The following is a 20,760-nucleotide window of genomic DNA, read 5'->3' on the forward strand; positions in this document are numbered from 1 at the left end:
GTGGTAAGTACTTCCATCTTGTCTGAAACGAATATCGTCCAAACATATGTATGTGGAGTCTAAATTCATTATTTTGATGAGACCTATTTGTATCGTATCCTAGTGTATATAATCTCGTAGCTTTAAAGTCTGAGGGTACAATTATACTTCGGTGATGATAAGGAAAAAATCAAGTGACCCGGGCCCCCTGTGTCCCCCCCCCCCTGCGTACGTCCCTGCCGGGAGCCGTTACCAGATTGTAATTTCTTGGTTTTGGAGGTTTGAAAGTGCTAAGAATATAATTCCGTTATTATTTGATTTCAATCACTGACTTGAAAAAATTACTTTTTGCCTCAAAAACCTGTCATTGGCCCCATCGTGCGATGTAGTCAATCTCCGAGTCTGTAAGAAGATGTACAACGCTTCTCCCTTCTAAGGTTATCTTACGTACTATCTAGTTAATTTGTGCCGGAAGTTTTTTTTTGGAGCTTTTGGGCTCTCGAGAAGAACTTGTTGCAAAAAATTTCAAAACGATCCCAACTGTATCTGTAACAACTTAAACTGTACTTTTTCAAAATATTGTGTGGGAGATACACAAAAAAGCACCCTTTTAGACGTTTTTGGGACATTTTACTTGATAAAGTTCAAAATTTGTCTATTGTGTACAACTACCCCTTCCAGAAAATGGTTTCAAGAGGCATTTATGACTACGTCCCTGCAAAGAAGTACACTGATTTAGTCCATATTCAAACCAGATCTATGCCTCGAAATAATATTACATTATGCAGAGTTATGAACAATTTGGTTACTCCTTTCGGGATTTGTCGTGCGCCCAATTTTGGCCAAAATTTTTGAACGTTTTTTCAAATTGCCTGTCTTCGAAATTAAACTAAGTCCATATTTACATTAATCAATTGTCAGTTTGAAGGAGAGAGAGGTGAGGCATATGGTAACACTTTCCCACTTAACACCCTCTCTCACCAACAAACTGACAATTGGCACAAGGAAAATTGCCTAATGTAAAAATGGACTAAGTTCGGACAAAATTTTACGATACCCAACATTTGAACCAAGTCGGTTAATCCGTTCGAGAGTTATCGTGCATAGCAGCCATGACATACAAATTCTCTGAAACGTATTTCGTCAAAACAATTTTGGTCGTATACAAGAGTAATTTGATTATTTCATTTGAAATTCGAAACATTTTACTTGTTATTTCAGGGCCTGTTTCACTATGTCGAAAGAAAATGAATGCAAACGAAAAACACCTAAACTTTGCTTTTCATGGAAATATTGACTTTGTTTTTGCTTTGAAACAACTACAAAATTTTAAAATCATACACGATTTTAGTAGTTTTTCTTTCGTTTTCATTTTTGTTCGACATAGTGAAACAGGCAGTGAGACTTCCAAGTGAATTTCGAATTATTTCCTTTGTAATTTGAAATTCGAATTATTTAATTTGTAATTTGACTTTTTCATTTGTAGTTCAAATTATTTCATTTGTAATTCGAATTGGTATTCTCAAATTACAAGTGAAATGTTTCGAATTACAACTGAAATTATTTGAATTACATGTGAAAATGGTGTAGGTCCCGGAGCGAATCGATCTGTCTAGTTCCTTTTCCCCCAAAGGAATTAGTTCCTTTATATAGTTCAATAGTTCCGAGACCGAAATAGTTCAATGAATCTTCCTCTTTCATCATTATTTTTGTTCTCATCGTTTGGTGGATGAATTGACATAAACAAATTTACATAAAAATAACTAAGTTGCAGCGATTTAACGTGCTTGAACGTTAGAGCTGGATATAGTTCCAATAGTTTCTGTTCCAGGATAGTTCCTTGGAACAAGTCCGTTCCGGAACTACACAACTCTAGTATATACACTCTTTAGTCTAAAGGCTGAGGGTATAAATTTAGGGTATACATATAGGCTATATTCACACCTTCAACAGTGGCCAATATACTCCTCAAGGTAATGTAGGTGACATTTCCTGAGTATTTTAGCTATGAAAACGCCTTATGATACGCCGTCCGGCTATTGATGTTAGACAAGTCCCCCTTGTTCCATCGAAAATGTTTGTGGGAACGTATGTATGTATATTAAGTTGGAATAACACATTGAAGAAGTCCCAAGAGGAATATATAAATAATAATAAGAAAAAGTATCTTCTTAAAGGAATTTATGCAGTGGAATTGGCAAACTATCAACAGCACGAATATCGTGTTGACATGTTTTATCTGGTTTTTATATTAGATAAATATAAAAAGAGCATCTGGAGCATAAAACCGACGAGCTTGGAAGTTTATCCTGAGTTCAGCGGCTAGAACAAAACATTGTGCCAAGATCACCTTAGTATGTAAATATTTCAAATTCTATAAGAAAAAATATATATTAATTTTATTTCCTATAAGAAATCTTTGTTGATCCTTTCATTCAAATGAATAGTTGTGCATCCTCTGTTCATTCATTCAAGTATTCTTGCAATAACACAAATTGTATACATAGTTCATACGCCCCCTATGCCATTTACCCATGCTACACATTCATACATACAAAATTGAAGGTTGTGTTTCTATTTTGAGTTAATTTGATCTCTTCTACACAATAATGAGACGATGAGAGATCTAGAAACTAGAGAACATAGCATACTCTCATTAGAGAATGCTTTCATCAAGAGAATATTTTGTTTTCTATTTTCTTTTTGTGTATAGATAAACATAAATCACATTTTCGTATATTTTTTGTACGTAATGTGAAAAATTGGGCCATAACATTAGCATGAGAAAATAGTCATCCTCGTGATTTTGTATTTATTTTGTATATTTATGTTAATACATACATACATATACATTGTATACGTAAAGTATAGTTTATGTAGGTTTTTTTTATTTTGTATACAATAAAAAAATAAAAAAAACAACAACTGGATAAATATGCGTGGGAAATCAGCGTTTTGTGTGCGTCGTCGGAAAAAAGTCATGTGAGAAAATGCGAAAAACTAGAGATATAATTTGAATTATTTTTTTTCTGTGATAAATTTATTGTATGAATTTTCCATAAAACAACCTTGATAGGCACAGACCTTGATGTTGCTTAAATATTCTTTTGAACAAATGTTCACCTAATTTATGAATATTTCTACTCGAAATTTAAATAAAAAAAATATACTTTCTTCTAAACGATGTTGAGTTTTTTTTGGCATCAATTGACGTGTTATGTTGTTTATGCGAAATTAATTTTCTCAAATGACGGAAATAACTATATGAACTATAATACAACAACATAACTCTTAATAATGATTTTTAAAAATGTATTAATTCAATTTTCGAATTAATATTAATATTTAATAAATTAAATTTTTTGATATGTAGTTTCTCATTACTTACCTATCATAGTTCCGACAATTAAAGCCACCCCACTGAAGAGTCCCACCCGTCTCTGGAGGTGAACAGCGTCGTTCGGCGCTGAGCCCTTCCTCTCCAACGACTTCCGCATCCCCCCGGTCCCTGATGAGTCGGTCTCTGTCGCTTCGGGCCCTTCTGGCCCAATAGAACCGTTGGTACACGCTGTCCCCCCATTGAGCGTTGCTTTATTTGGCACACTTTGTCCTGAAAATAATAACAAAATATATTACAATTAATGTGTGTTAAAATATTCTTCTCGTATATATGAATTTAATAGAGAATTATATTAATATTATTTAATATACATAATTAATATTAATTATTATTAAAAATTTATTTATTTTTATATTATTTATGTATTTATTGTTAATTTCAGAATTATTTTATTATATTATATTTTTTTATTAATGAGTGTTGAATTGTGTGATGTTTCCATATTGTAATGTTTCTTCAATCACTTTTGAAAAATCGCTTTTAGACAAAATTTCGTTAAAAAATAATTATTGTTTTATGACCATGATGACCACATATGCTCTGCAGAAATATTGTAATTCTTTAAAATAAAACGGAAAACATGAAATTTCGGAATTCGGATATTTAAAAACAATATTGTTACAAATATGGTAAAAAAATTATTTGTGTACCATACTTTTACCATATTTTTTCATATCAAAATTTGTAAATTCTTGCACGGTTCTGCAACAGACATTATGTCTGCGTTTTCAAATAACAAATAAAATTTTTCGAATTACAAATGAAATAATTGTATAATTAAGTTTTCCTTCCCTTTCTTGATAAGCAATTATAACAAAGACAAACATGAACAAAGACAGACACAAATGCATTTTCCAGAAACATGTGATAATGGTGTGCAATTTTGGTTATATATGGCTTAACAATTTACTGGAATATGTAACCGCAAAGTTAATCGATTTTGTTTCCCATAGAAAACATATTTCTTTACTTATTTTATTTCATTAATATTCCAATGTATTTCAGAGAAAAACGGTTTTCGTACACTCTGTACTAAGAGGTAATTTACACTATCTATCAATGTCATATGACCCGAAATAAAAACATTCCATATCTACACATGCGCAGGCAATTTGGAAACGTAATTTCACTGCATTTTTGCTGGAGTGGAGACAAAGAGTAAATGGCGTAAAGAAAATCCCCAATATTGCACTCATTACCGACTGTATAACGATGGAAAATTTCAGCACATATGACATTGATAGATAATGTAAACACCCTCTTAACAGAATATTGTTATGATATCATAACAATATTCTGTTAAGTCCATATATTGGTAATTTTGCACTTCTCCCATCTTAATATATTTACATCTTTGCTTAAAAATCATAGCTCGGGGTTTCCGAGTTATACCATCATGTGTTGTGACTACACATCTCTTTTGCTCCTGATAACGTATCTATATTAAATCTATTTATTGTTTATTTAAAAAAATCTCTTAAAATTCCTCTGATTTCTTTCACTGGTTTAAAAAATCTTTAACTGTCCATAACCGACCTTTACCATGAAACTAGAACTCCATTCAGAAGTTATAGAGCAAATCACGTAGGCGGACCAATATACCTAAATGGGCTGTAATTGATTTAAAACGTATTGCGTTTAATTAATGAGTTTGACTTAAAAGTTTGTAACACATCGAAAATGTGGTCTAGACGTTTAATTTCATTTTATTTATTTATCAATTAAAAGCCGGTTAAGACCAAAATGATTACATAGAATTGTTACCAAAATTGTGTGAATGTATTGGGGTTCGGAGTCTATCGGCTATGTGTGTCCGTCCTTCTGTATATCTAAACCTTTTAATCACGCTACTGGTCGCAACAAAAGAACTTAGAATGGTTTTTGAAGACGGAGAACGTGTTAAGGTCATCTATGGCTTGGAGGCTTCTGCAGACAACTGCGATCTCAGCAGACAGCAGTCTTCTACAGGACTTCCATTAGCAGAAGACCACTTGGGCTTCTATAGCCAGAAGATCTCTTGAAGTATTTTATAGACAGAAGACTTCTTGAGATATTCATTGGAGTCTTGTACAGACTACTGAGGTCTCAGCAGACAACAGTCTTAAATTGGTATCGTAGTAAAAATTAGTAGCTTCTAGCAGATTCTGGAACTGGTAAACAGTGTTAATAGTGTTGTCTGAGTTCATTCAAATTTCTGCGGGACATATGTATCTTAAAAAAATTATGTATATTTGAGAAAATACCTTGGTTTGATTTGATGCCCGTAATTTTAACGAATAGGTATACGGGTAGATAGCTATCCATTAGTTATCCTAACCTACGTGCCATTTACCACAAACCAAATGTCGTATGTCAGACACGTCTGAACAATTTCGGAATCAAATTCGTTCCGATTTCTAATTTTGTTCCGATTTCGTTACGATGTCGGTACGATTGGTTTGCTGGGATTGGTGATGTTCATTCAATATTAATACATTGGCAACGATCAACCAGTAGTGTAAGTAACACGACCATTTTCGACTCGGCAACGTTGCCTATGTTTATATTTTGCTTACACGAGAGTTATCTATGAACTTTAGCTAACTACGCGTTGAAATTGTGGGCATTAGTGTTTGGTCAGGGTTGATCTTACCTCTAAGTAAACAATAATATAATAATTTTCCCACTAAAACAACAACAATGGGATTAAGCCAGACTGTTTTGAAAAAACAAAATTGTAACAGCTATCCCAATAAAAAATACCACCAATGTTCTATTTGAGAAGCACTGGCACGGTTTGTATGGTTGGTTATGGCTCTAATAAGCTACCAACAACATTTTGTTATGTTGTCTTCGTTGTAATACAACGATAGATAACAGTGGAAAAAGTTTGTTTTGCAAACACTTTCGTTGGGGTTGTGTGAAGTTGCCAAAGAAAAACTGCTCATTGAAGTTTTTTCTTTGTTCACCTTTATACTTAGAGCTGACGATTGATGTATGGGTATAAAAAGTTGATGAAGTTATTGAAAAACAACTTCAGTGGAGAATATCCACAAACAAGAAACAAGGGAACTGATGAGGTCCTTAAACCATGGTGAAAAATTCCAAACTTTTTCCACTAATAAATTAGTTGTTTTAAAATATTAAAATAACAACAATGGGATTAAGCCAGGCTATTAAAAAAAAAACAAAATAGTAACTAATATAAGTAGTTTTGAAGAGGGTTGGTGTTTCTATTATTTGGTGTGAAGACTTCTATTTTCTTTTTTCATAACAGTAAAGCTTAATACCAGAGTGGCATTTTAGCAAAAAACACTAACTCTCTAGAATTGTGAGACTAAGTACCGGCGATAGTTTAATTTATTGCTGTAATAAGGCTAGTAATGGGGAAATATTTAACTTGTTTACAAGTGCAGTTGTTTGTGGGTGTGGGTGGGTTCGATTCCCCGGTCAAATTTACAACGGTTGGCAAAATATCCCTCAGAAATGTTGGCGACATTTTCTGAGTATCTCAGCCATGTAAAACTTCTCTTGTAGGTCTCATATCATTGAGCTAATATGAATCGGTGTGCACCATGGATGGAAAATTCAGTACAATAGTACCATTTCACTATAAAAAGTACTGAAGTACCCCCGCGGCCAATTCAGTACCATTTCATATACTCTAGTCCCACACGTTGAAAAATTTTATGTAGAACTTAAAATGAACAATAAAAACGTGCATCTATACCCATAATTCCCTATAGGAATGGTTTTACCCCCATATGGAATACAAAATACCTAATTTCAGTCATTTAGATGGGATAATGAGGCTAAAACCTTTAAAATACCAAAAATCGGGTGGTACCGTCTATGGGGGCTATATTAGAACGTGGATCTCACTGAAAAATTTGTGAGGGAAAGTTGTGTAGCCCCAACCAAATTTCTACAATTTTGGTATTGTAATGCGGATCAAACCTTCAGAATATTAAAAATCGAGTGGTACCGTTATATGGGAGCTATATCAAAAAGTGGACCGATTGAGTCCATTTTAAATACCTAACATCCTAGGAGTAATAATCTATACCAGATTAAAAAGATCTATATTAAATATTGCGAACTATATCTTAATTTTAACAGACTGACGAACACGGTTTATATGCTAGGGCGGCCCAAAAAATAAAAAAAATGTTGAAACACCTACCCCCTAAATTTTTTCATTTGATCCAAAAACCTTATATATGAAATTTTTTGGCGATCGGTTAACGTTAACCCGTGCCCACAGAGGAATCTTTGTTTCCATAGTATTTTGTATGAAACCAAAGGTCAATTTTCACGAAAATTCGTCCAATCGATGAAAAAACTTTACCACTTCATTGTTGTGTCTGAAAAACGAATCCTATAAAAAATTGTGAAAATCGGGCCAGATTTTAATATTAGCTATATATTTGGGCGCCATTACCCAAATTACCTGCAATTGGGCATATATGCATATTGGAGCAAAATTTGGTCCCATTTGAACAAATGTTTGTAGGATTCGTTTTTTGGACACAACAATACACAGGTGAAGTTTTTTCATAAATTGGAAAATAATTGTGGCCTGTAGAGCGATTTCCTAAAATTTCGCCTTTGGCCCCTATACAAGGTATTATGGAAATAATGATCGGTCAGGGGGTAAGGTTTATCGTTAACCGATCATCATATCTTTTTGTAGACATCGTTTTTTAGCCACAATAATGAACTGGTTAAGATTTTCAGCGACTAGACCATAAATACGGCCTTTAGAGCATTTTCGTGAAAATTGACCTTTGGTTCCATACAAAATACTATGGAAACAAAGATCCCTCTGTGGGCGCTGGGTTTTGGATCAAATTAAGAAAATTTATTAATTTCATTTCATTAATTTTTTGCGCCGCCCAATTATATACTTTAAAGGGTCTCCGTCCGACACACGGAATGAAAATTTTAATAAAAATATATGTATACTATTTTGCAACATTCTTCAGATATTATAGAAATAAGCCATTGTTGTTGTTATTTTTTTAGTGAACAAATAAAATTTAATTTTTTCTTCAAAAAAAAAAAAAAAACAAAAAAGTACCCTTTCAAGGAAAAAAGTACCATTTTAGTACTGTTAGAAATTTTTAATTTTCCATTCCTGGTGTGCACTCATTGATATGAGAGAAGTCTCCCTTGTCCCTTATGGGATGTTTGCTTGAAGTTAGGTAGTGTCAAAGAAATTTTCAATGAGAAAAAAAACAAGATAATCTTTGCCAAGGCCCAAAAATATAGTATTCCATGCTTAACACTTATGGCCTGTTTCACTAATACGATTCGAATACAAATTCGTTCGAAATATTACAAAACTTCTGTTTTTTGAAAAATATATTGCTCTGTTCCAGAACCTGCAAGAAGCTACTACTTTTTACTACGATAACATTTTTTCCTTTATGTTATCGGAAAAAATAGTACAAATTAGTAGATTCTTGCAGTACGGGAACAGACCATATGATTCATTTGTGTATTCAAACAAATAAATATTTTTCTTCAACAGTAGGAGTTTGGTAGTAATTCGAACGTATTTGAATTCGAATCGTCTTAGAGAAACAGGCCATTAATAAACAAAGCCCTTTTTCCAAATAATAAAAACAATTTGTTTCAATAAAATGATGACATAATGGCTCTGGGTTTGAGCTTGACTATATTACAAGTTGTTTAAATACAATATTACAGGAAGAATAGTGGGACTACGCCTAACTATTTTGCAAAGACAAAATGTGGACTAGCAAAAAACACAGAAACTAAGCCCTTACATCAGCATATAAAATGTATTATCTTGTCTATGCGTTGTTTACAACTTCGGTCGATTTGTATCACCTTATTAAATTTTATTGAACCGTAATGTGAAACCTTTTTAATGGGAATAGAAGCTGCCGTTTACTTTACTGAAGAACAGTTTTTGCTAAAATCACTTTTACCACATAGCGATTAAAACGTTATGTAAACATTAAAACCGATATTAGAAAGCACAGTTGAAAACATGAACACGTTTTCGCCCTTTAGAGGGCTTCGCGACTTTTGACTAGATTTTTCTGTAAGGTTGAGCAAATTTTAATATGTTCATAGAAAGTGTTTTTATGTGTTAAGGTAGGCACAAATAGCGATTTCGCCTTCTTTAAGAATGTTTTTATTTTTTTTGCTAGGTTTTGACGATTTTGCTTGAAAGCGGCAAGTCTGTTCGAAATGGGGGGAGAGAAAATCTTATTGCTGTGAAAATTCTCTATATAATTTGCATTTGTAAGTTTTTCCTAGGTTGTACCATTTTTGAGACATACATATAAATTTAAGTTGGGAAATTTCTTTCATGACATTGTTTTATAAGGAGGCGATACGGTCGATGACATTTCCCAATTTGAACTGCAATATCTCAAAAATGGTAAAACCTACGGAAGTATCATAAAGGTCAATAAAGTAGAGCATTTTTACTGCTACAACATTTTCGTTAGTCCTGTTTCATTACCAAGCAAAATCGTGAAAACCTAAAAAACTCTAAAAATGTGAACTTTGTCCGCGATTTATTTAAAAAGCGCTCAGGCGATTTTTTTAGTTTTTTTCATTTTTTCCATCTATGAACATTGTAGTTTTAGAATCCGCAAAATTTTCCCAGGTGTAAGTACCATCCATTTAAAGTTGGTTCAAGAGCACCGTGCAGAGTAAATTGATATGCTGTTAATTTATTTCCCATCTTAGTAGTCATTTCTTCCCATTCTTCTGTTAGAGCTTGGATTCTGTGCCAAAAGTCCAGCAGTGGATGTGAGGCAAACTGTGAAGCAACCAAAATTTCCTTCGTATCTGGATTCAACAAGGGGTGCTTTGTGGAATTCTGTAAGTCATTTTTTTTGAGTTAGCCACAAAAATCGAAAAATAAAAATGCTTTTAATTTCGGTAATGACCGAAATTTGTCAGTATGTTAACAACCTAAATAAAGTTGTCGCTATGTCCTGTCGATAGAAATAATGTTGTCAACTTTTATTGATCAATTTTACGGATTTTTATCGGTAACTCAACAAATGAGTTACAGAATTCCACTACTGGGCTTTAAGGACAAACAATTTCCATATACACTATTTTCTACGTATTAAAAAATTATGGTTGTTTAACAATTCGATGCAATAATAACTTCCTATAACAGAGTTCATGCAACTTTTCTAACATTCTCCCTGAAACAGCTCATTTAGGTACACAATTCGATATTTTCTATCGATTGATAAAAATTTGGGTTTACAATTTGAGATCTTTGAAATACAATATATTATATATTAATTTTAGGGCCATTATTATATGTGATCTTTTACTGTCTGATGGATTTGAAAACGCAAAATAAACCAATTTAGAGGCATTAAAAATATAATATTTACGCTGAAAGTTTTTGCCAAGAAGCTCCTCCTTAAAATCCAATCATCACTTTTAACTTTATGTTAACCGGAAAGCTAAAAATCTGTTCGGTAAATCCAAACTATAACAAAAGAAGACTTAAAATAATGGGGGTTAAACTTTGTAAATAAAAGACTTATTTTAATAAAACTAAAATTGAAAGTGGTTACACTACTCAACATTTTCCTGACACTCTTTTCATGTGAGAGAAGTCTTAACCGTTTCCCATAAAATTTTGACAAACCATGTTGATTTAAATATTTTTCCGTGTAATTATGAAATAATTAAAACGTAATGCTGAAAATTTGCAGTACAACCGTTGTTTTCTGCAGAGCACATGGTCGTCACTGGTGAATGAATACAACCATGCAATTTCCCCTCAATAGAAAATTTTGTTCTTGAAATTTGTACGTAAAAGTTTGGGCATATTTTGATTCATGTCGATTTTGACCTAAAAACGTTGTTATTAATTATGAGGTAACATTTGTTATTTTTGTTTCATTTGGTACGATTTACAGTTTTTAAATATTTTAACCACAATTTTTTTTTTTTCACAAAAACAAAATTTCGCATATTAGGAATTTCTTTAGCCGAACCACAATTTTTTCATTTTAAATAAAACATATTAAAGTTGTCTCAATTTTTTACTGTTAATGCATAATATTTTTTCCACACAAAAATAAAATTTGTAAATTTAAATTTAATATTTTTTTATATTTGTAATATTTTATTTTTATTTATTTTTCATAACTATTTATTAATATTTTACTTTGGAATTTTGTTGTTATTTTTTAAAATACTTTTATTTATTTTTAAATATTTGTTTTTGTATTTTAATAATTTTTTCATTTATATTTTTAATTTATTTTTTGTTTAGAATCAAATTCCAAGTTTGTTAAAAAATGTAATTTCATTGTTTCGAGAATTGTGATTGAAGAAACATATTTAATTTTTTCTTTTTAGTGTATTAAATTATAATTGTTTTAAAGCACGCACACAAAAAATATTTAATAAAACTCTGAAAAAGACAAACAACCACACACACCTCTATTATCTGTTGAATTATGTTTGCATGCGTTTTTTGGCAAGCAAAATAGTTGGGAAATTTTATCGCGCATGGCATGGACGGATTACAAATTTTACAAATTATTTCGCCGCAAATATTCACGAAAATATTAGGCGAGCAACGAACAATGGTCTCTGAAAGCTATGAATAAACTGTTTTTCCAATTTTCACACGCCAATGACTGAGGCCCGAAATCTGCTATTCTGGCTGTTAGATGCTTTTTTGGCTCTCTCTTATCACACTAAATGGCTCTTCTGCAAGGGATGTGGAGCAGAGACTTTTTTGACTGCTCAGAGAATTTTCCGAACAAGTACACTTGCAGAAACAACACCACAGGAAGGAGAATTAGAAAAGTTTATCTCTATTTTCCGCTTATTATAGATAGTGGCGTTCCACCCTCTCACTCGGTTTTTCTTTTTTACAGACAACTGTTAATGTATTTGGTAGAAAGGAAACTTGGCCTATTCACACAAGACCAAAACATAAAAGCAAAATAGCAACAAAACACATGTAAGAAGACTGGTTGGATGGTTGTTGGTTCGTTGGTGGCTGGCTGATGACGACAATGACGTTGCTTGCCTCAGACAAAATGAAAATTCTTTTGGCTTTTCTCGTTGGCTTTTTTGTCTATTTGCTTGTAGGCGTCAGTTTATTTATTTGGTTGCGGGGGATAGAGAAGGGCGCTGCCATCACATAGAAAAGTTAGTCAGTAAAAGAAAATTGTGTTTTTGTTTTTTGCTGTTTTTTAGGAGAGTGAAAAAAAGCTTTAATATTGTGAAAAGTATTTAATTTTCTGACTTTTTTTCGTATTTTCAAAATCACATTCACAAGAATTTTTCGTTTTATTTTCTCCTTCTTCTTTTTTACTTTTAGTCACTTTTTTTTAAAGAATTTTTGTGTTTTGCAAAGGCGCGTGTTATAAAAAATAAATATTTTTTATATGAGTTTTTTGTCTATTTTTGTTGGAAAACAATTACTCTTCTCAGAGTTATGTATTCTTTTCAAATTTCTTTTGATTTTATGAATAATTTAGACTTTGAATGGTCGTTTATCTGTTTGTCAGCATATGGAAATGTTTTATTTCCTAAAATGACTTCGGATTTTGCCATTTATATACAAAAATTCTTGACTGTCTTGTACTTGTTTTTTCAACTTCACAAAACTGTCTTGATTTTTCAATTTATTTTAGAAATTGATATTTTTTTGCTTTTTTCTTAGCTTAGCTTTTTTTGTTGTGTAAAACTTGTCCGACACCAAGAAGAATTCGGTTCAATATCTGTTCGACAACTGAATGTGTTAATTTATAATAATTGCCTTCAAATACTCAACTAAAGAAGAAATTCCTTCATTTAGTTTTCTTCGTCTTTTTTTCTGCTTCTTCATTTATTTTGTTTAGCGTTGCTTTCAGATTTTTTTTTTTTGTTTTGCAATTTATTTATTATTCTTTATTTTTTATTACTGTTTTCCGTTGCTGTGTTTGCAAGATGCTCATGTTGTTGTTGTTGTGGACCGCATTGTCTCAATGAATTGCTAACCAATATTCACTCAATTTACCCAAACCCATTCTGTTTTGAGCGAAAATAAAATAATTTCAATCAGTTTGTTGTGTACACATGATTTTCATAGCGTACCATACAAGCCATGAGTTGGTAATTGCCAATGTGACGTAGTCTTTGGTGAATGGCATATATTTAGAATATAGTTTTGAGATATGTGATCGCCAAGTACTTAACAAATTGACAGTCATCAATTTTTGTTGTCAGAACTTTTTAAATCGTCTATATGTATGCACGTGTTCGTTTAGGTATGAAATTGGGGCTAGATTATTCATATTTCATACTTAGTATAGAATTTCAGTGGGTTTTCTTTAATTTTTGTACAGCAAAATAAGTCGTATAGAAATACCCATTTGTTGTTGTTATATTTTGAGTTAATTTTATTGAACTTTTTCAATGAATATGCATGTATGTGTGTATAAGTCTGCAGACATACACTTTAATTGAACAAGAATTTCTTGGATATTAATTTGCGTTTGATAAGTCAACCGGAAAAAAATATATTGACAATCATTCACAAACGATTTTAGAAAACTTTTACATTATAAAAAACCATGTAAAACTACACCTTTTTGAGATCTAATTTGAATCATTTTAGTTGTAATTCGAGAATTCCATTTGTAATTCGAAATATTTCAATTGTAGTTAGAAACATTTCAATTGTAATTCGAATTCATCCATTTGTAATTCGAATTATTAAATTTGTAATGTGAATTATTCCATTTGAAATTCAATTTTTTCTATTTGTTATTCGAATTATTATGTTTGTAATTCGAATTATTTTATTTGTAATTCGAATTGTTTTGTTTGTAGTTCGAATATTCCATTTGTAATTCGAAACATTTCATTTGTAATTCGAATAACTTAATATAAAAAAATTTATAATTTTTATACCCTCAGCATTTATGCTAACGAGGGTATATACACTTTCATACGGGCAAAATGTGTATCATCGAAATAATAGTTTTAGACCCCAAAGATGTTTGAACGAAATCAGTTTCAGACAATTTGGAGTTGATTTAGCCATATCCGTCCGTCTGTCTGGCTGGCTGGTGCGAACGATAACTCTAGAACGGATCTGCCGATTCGGTCCAAAATTGGGCCTTAGTAATATTTTGTCCAAACATAGTTTAAGTTCGAAGATAAGCCATATCGGTCCACTCCTTCAGAAACCTCCCCCACAAAAGTTTAAAAATGTTCGGAAAAATTGCTCCTACGGTAACTCTTGAAGGGAGTGGCCGAATTGGTCCATACTTTAGACATCCTAATATATCTACCAGATAAAGATTACATTCAAATATGGACTATATTTGTCCACTCCATCCGGTACCTCCCACACAAAATTTTGGATAAGTTCACTTTAAGACCTGATATCGAATCACTTAGATTTTTGTTGAAGCAGCTTGCATTCGCTGCCTCAATTACGATGGTAAACGTATTTTTCAGGGGCAAGTCCATACTTCTTGAGCAAACAGCCCGAAGGGTGTAAAAACCCCTATGGCTGGAGATCCACTTCCATAATGGTCAATGTCGATCCATTCCTTATAGTATCTCCTCCGCAAAACTTTTGATCTTTAATCCTAATCAAAATTTTTGTCGGTTTAAACGCCACAAAATTTTTAAAACATCCTAAATACATACGTTTTTTGGGAAAAAATTGTTTCAATATACACAGGCTGAGGGTATATCTCTTTCGGCAGAGCCAACTGATACTTTTTTACTTGTTTTTTTTTTTTAATTTTTTTGTTTCGAATTTCAAATGGAATGATTCGAATTACAAACGAAATAATTCGAATTAAAAATGGAATAATTCGAATTACAAATGAACTAATTCGAATTACAAATAGAATAATTCGAATTTCAAATGGAATAATTCAAATAACAACTGTTATAATTCGAATTACAAATGTAATTCTCGAATGACAATTGTTTCGAATCACAAATGGAATAATCGATTTAAAAATAAAATGTTACGAATTACAACTGGAATGTCTCGAATTACATCTGAACAAGTAAAAAAGTATCAGTCGGCTTGGCCGACAAAGATATACACTCAGCATGTGTATAATGAAACAATCTTTTCCCAAAAAACGTATGTATTTAGAGGGTTTTAAACATTTTGGGCATATGAAACGACAAAAATGTTGATTACGATTAAAGAGCAAAAGTTTTGCGGACGAAATACTTAAAGGAATGGATCGACATTGACCATTATGGAAGTGGATCTCCAGCCACTGCATATGGTTCCATAGGGGGTTTTTACACCCTTCGGGCTGTTTGCTTCGTAATTGAGGCAGCGAATACAAGTTGCTTCAACAAAAATCAAAGTGATTCGATAGCAGATCTTAATGTGAAAATATCCGAAATTTTGTTTGGGAGGTACTGGATGAAGTGGCAAATATAGTCCATATATGAACCTGATCTAAATCTGGTAGATATATTGGGATGTATAAAGTATGAACCAATTCGGCCACTCCCTTCAAAAGTTACCGCACGAACAATTTTTCCGAACATTTTTGAAATATTGTGGGGGAGGTACATGAAGGAGTGGACGGATATGACTTATCTTCGAACTTAAACTATGTTTGGACAAAATATTACTAAGGCCAAATTTTGGACCGAATCGGCAGATCCGTTCGAGAGTTATCTTGCGCTCCAAACACCCCACACGGTGTCATAGGGTTTTTTTTTTTGCAACTTTCAGGGTATTTTCTCAGGAAGTATGGACTTGCCCCTCATGAAACTTGTACCGTCGTATAGGGGGCAGTGAATAAAATTTGTTACAACAAAAATCAAAGCGATTCGAGATATGGCCCTAAACTAAACTTTTCCGAAATTATGTGTGGGAGGTACCCGAAGGAGTGGGCCGATTGAGTCCATATTGGAACCTCATCTAAGTCTGGTAGAAATTTCACGATGGGCAAAGTATGGACCAAATCGATTACTCCCTTCAAGAGTCATCGTGCCCACACATTTTCCGAACATTTTCGAACTTTTGTGGGGGAGGTACCGGAAGGAGTGGACCGATATAGCTCATCTTCGAACTTAAACTAAGTTTGGACAAAATATTACGAAAGCCAAAATTTGAACCGAATACGTTCATCCGTTCGAGAGTTATCGTGCGCTCCAGCCAGCCAGACAGACAGGCAAACGGACGGATATTGCTCAATCGACTCCAAATTGTCTGAAACACATTTCGTCCAAACATACTTGGGGTCTTAAACCATTATTTCGATGAGGCACATTTTGCCCGTATGAAAGTGTATATACCTTTTCTAGCCTAAAGGCTGAGGGTATAAAAACGGTAAAACCTACGAAAATACCACAAAGTTCAATCTTGCAGAGAATTTTCATGGCTACAACATTTCCTTTTGTGTCATTTCGATCGGATTTGTAGTTTCCAAGCAAAATTATGAAAAGCTAAAAAGCCCTTTAAGATGTCAACTTGAATCGGGATTTTTTTAAAAAGCGCTCCGAAGTTTTTTTTGTTTTTTGATTTTTCTCATCTATGAACATTGTAGTTTCAGAATCCGCAAAAACTTCCCAGGCGTAAGCACCATCTATTTAAAGTTGCTTCAAGAGCACCGTGCTCTCGAACGAATCTGCCGATTTGGTCCAAAATGTGGCCTACGTAATATTTTGTCCAAACCTAGTTTAAGTTCATATCGGTCCACTCCTTCAGGTACCTCCCCCCCAAAAGTTAAAAAATGTTCGGAACAATTGTGCGCACGATAACGCTTGAAGGGAGTGACTGATTTTGTCCATACTTTACACATCTTAATATATCTACCAGATATATGGGCTATATTTGTCCATACTTTCGTGTACCTCCTGCCTGCTTACCTTGCTTGCTTCTGATAAAAGAATAAAAAAGAAAAGGGCAACCCAGTCCGAAATTTGCTCGGCCTTCTTTATTCTTTTATTTTTATTATGTCAAAAATGAAGTAGGAAAGCAAGGCAACCAGGCGAGGCAGCTTATGTACCCAGGCCTTAAGAGCAGTAATGTGCAATAATCATGATAAAATCGAAAAATGTTCATTTGCACATTCTATATTAAATAAAATGCAATTTTTCAATAATAGGTTGAGTATAGGTGAATTTCGACAAAACAAATTAATACATTTCTACTTATTCTTCGTTTTTTAAATCATTGTAAAGAGCAACAACTATATCTGCCAAATTCATAAAAATGCATTAAGGAATTTTTCCATTTACAGTGAATCCAATAAATGACAATGTGATATATTTTAGCACCTTTGGCGATATCACTGATAGTTGATCACTTAAATCAATGATAATTTTAATGATAATTAAAATGACATTTTACTGACAGGTTCTCTTCTTGAAGTACATTGAAAAGTCATAGAAAATTTCAATCAACATTGTTGGCAAAACAACGCTTAGTCCCAATCTACATTAGGCAAGTTTACTTGCGGCAAGTCTCAGTTTGTAGGAGAGACACGTAAGGAGAATGGAAGTGAAAAAAATTGCTCTTACCGGCAATTTTCAGGATTTTCCTTTTATATGTTTCGTTTTTGACATTATTTCCAATGTTTTGAAAACAAAACTTGCCGAAACAGAATTGCTTGTATAAACGCAAGAGGCAAGTTTAAAAGAGAACGAGAACGAGAAAAATTGCCACAAGGAAAATCGCCTAATGTATATTGGGACTTAATGCTACGCGTTGCTAGTGATTGTAAAGTAGCCCTATATGCCTCATTTTTCTCTTCGGTAGCAGCACGACACTCCTGGTCATACCATGGATTCCTTGGTGGAGGTCTATGGTATCCAAGCACTGATTTTGCGGCTGTTTACATGGAATGGGTAAAGTTTTTCCATTGTCCTGATATGTTATTGGGACGAGGAGTGCTTTGATTAAGCAATTGGGCCAGTTGAGTGGAATATGATGTGGCTGTCTGTTGGATTGCAGCTTACCGATGTCCAACTTCCGTGTTAGTCCATATTTACATTAGGCAATTTTCTTTGCGGCAATTGTCAGTTTGATGGAGAGAGGGGTGAGGCATATGGTAACCCTTTGCCTCTCAAGGAAAATTGCCTAATGTAAATATAGACTTAAATAGCTGATAAAAAAAGAAATGCAAAAAAAGTTTTTTTTCTATTTGGACCAATATTAAATATGTTATGAGTATGTTTTTGCATATAGTTTTACAGAACTGGACTTTTTCAAGGCGAGATAACTCTGGAACTTTTTGTCAAAAAAAATCTCAAAGTTAATTAAAATGCTTTGTTGATGAGCAGCATCACCACAGCAAAAAATAAAGGAAATCAAAAATCTCATTTTAAAAAAGTGTCCGATTTCACCTAAGGAATCCCCATATACTTTATGAGATTGCAAATAACTTTTTTCGATGAATTACAAACCAAAAAAAAACATAATTTGCTCTGCATACTGTGGAGTGGGTATAAACATTTAGGGAAACATAATTCGCTTTAACAGGCAGATTCACAGCTTGAAGTCTTTTGATATCTTAGGCTAAGGGTGTATTTCCGCCCGCAAAATACTCGTTTGCCAGTTTTACATTTATATATGTTGGTACGAGTATGTAGGAACGAAAATAAAAATAAAGAAGAAGTTATTGAAAAATAACTTCGGTGGAGAATATCCACAAACTAGAAACAAGGGAACTGATGAGATCCAGTGGCGTGGATCGTAACTATAGTATTCCCTGCCTTACCCCTTGGTGAACAATGCCAAATCTTTTCCACTAATAAAATAGTTGTTTTAAAATATTAAAACAACAACAATGGGATTAAGCCAGACTATTTTGAAAAAAACAAAATTGCAAACGCTATCCCAATAAAAAAACGCCACAATGCTTCAAATTGAAGACAATGGCACGACGTGTGTTGTTTTTGCTGTAAAGCAGACCAACCAAATTTTGGTGTGTGCATTCGTCGAAATTCGACGACACATACAAGTGGAAGAGGTTTGAATTGTTTTCGCAGACACTTTCGTCGGAGTTGTATGAGGTTGCCAAGGAAAAACTTGTCATTGAACTTTTTTCTTTGCTTACCTTTATACTTCGAGCTGACGATTGATGTTTTGGTATAAAAAGTTTCTTGTTGAAGAAGTTATTGAAAAATAACTTCGGTGGAGAATATCCACAAACAAGAAACAAGGGAACTGATGAGATCCAGTGGCGTGGATCGAAACTATAGTATTCCCTGCCTTACCCCTTGGCGAACAATGCCAAATCTTTTCCACTAATAAAATAGTTGTTTTAAAATATTAAAACAAAAACAATGGGATTAAGCCAGACTATTTTGAAAAAAACAAAATAAAAACTTATACTAAAATAATATACAAATATCACGACTGAAGATTGATCGTTTGTTGGATCAAAACTAATTTTCAACACGTTCCATACGTAATATTTGGTTTAATTAAAATGTTTCAGTAAATATTGAAAGCTAATTATTATGTTTTTGTGACAATTAAAGAAATTAGCATCAATTATTTTGTTTGCGGTGGCAACATTTAATTTTCAACAAACAAACTTTCCATATCACGACTAATTTTTAGGCAAAAACAACATTAAAACAAATGTTGTTGTTCATCTTTTTATTTTTACTTTTTTGGTGTGTATATTTGCATTTTAAAAATAGCTTACCTAAAAATATAAATATACAAAATTGAATAAACATAAATATGTAAATGAAGAAATAAAATCCTGAATCAACTAAAATGCATGTACATAAAACAAATACTACATATATAATACTCCAAACATATTTACGCAAAATATGACATGAATGATGAAATTTTGTGAAATCTCAACAAATCAATTTTTCGTGTTATGAAGTACACACGTCCATATCATAGTGCTAATACTTGATATAGTCACGCAATGTTTTTATTTTGGCAGTATTATTATGTATGCATATGGAAATGTTTGCACTTTAACTCACTTACATATACAACACTGATGGCTGTCGACTAACGGTACACAAGTTACTTTTTATTGATCGATTACACTGTGAACCGAAATTTTGGGGGGTGGAAAATTCCTTTTGGGGATGAAAGCTCTTGGTGAGTATATACAGAACCTAGAAGAACAGATCCGCCGTGATGAAGTTTTTGCTAGAAACCCTATAAGCCATCAGATATTAGCGTTATATCTTTGTCCGCTGTTGTTTTAGCTTATTTTTGTGATCACATTTCTTCAGCCAAATCAAATGAGGATTATTTCCGTAGAGCATTTCGACCTTCTAACTCGCTTCCTTCAATGTCCTTTTTGTCCATTATTTTAAGAGACGCTATAAAAGTACCACAAGATGAAGTTTTTCAGCTTCGAAATGTTCTGCTTTTTGTATATTCGTTACAGAACATACAAAAACACAAAACA

At 32.9% G+C, this 20,760-nt stretch overlaps 1 protein-coding gene across 3 annotated transcripts in view; it reads right to left on the bottom strand.

Moving 5' to 3' along the window:
• The window catches only part of sbm (L-type amino acid transporter sobremesa), a 197,952-nt gene that overhangs the window by 23,241 nt on the left and 153,951 nt on the right, over positions 1-20,760 (bottom strand). For 2 of the 3 annotated variants that reach the window (XM_073976032.1, XM_073976033.1), the window contains exon 2: positions 3,368-3,589. In XM_073976032.1, the coding sequence (XP_073832133.1) occupies positions 3,368-3,589 (222 nt within the window). Of the gene's footprint in view, positions 1-3,367; positions 3,590-11,816; positions 13,362-20,760 lie in introns of those variants that run through there. The other variant, XM_073976031.1, reaches the window with a different exon arrangement.

Source organism: Musca autumnalis, unplaced genomic scaffold (genome assembly GCF_047663935.1).
Source record: "Musca autumnalis isolate F117 unplaced genomic scaffold, ASM4766393v1 scaffold_3, whole genome shotgun sequence".
In the NCBI taxonomy this organism is placed as follows: Eukaryota; Metazoa; Arthropoda; class Insecta; order Diptera; family Muscidae; genus Musca; species Musca autumnalis.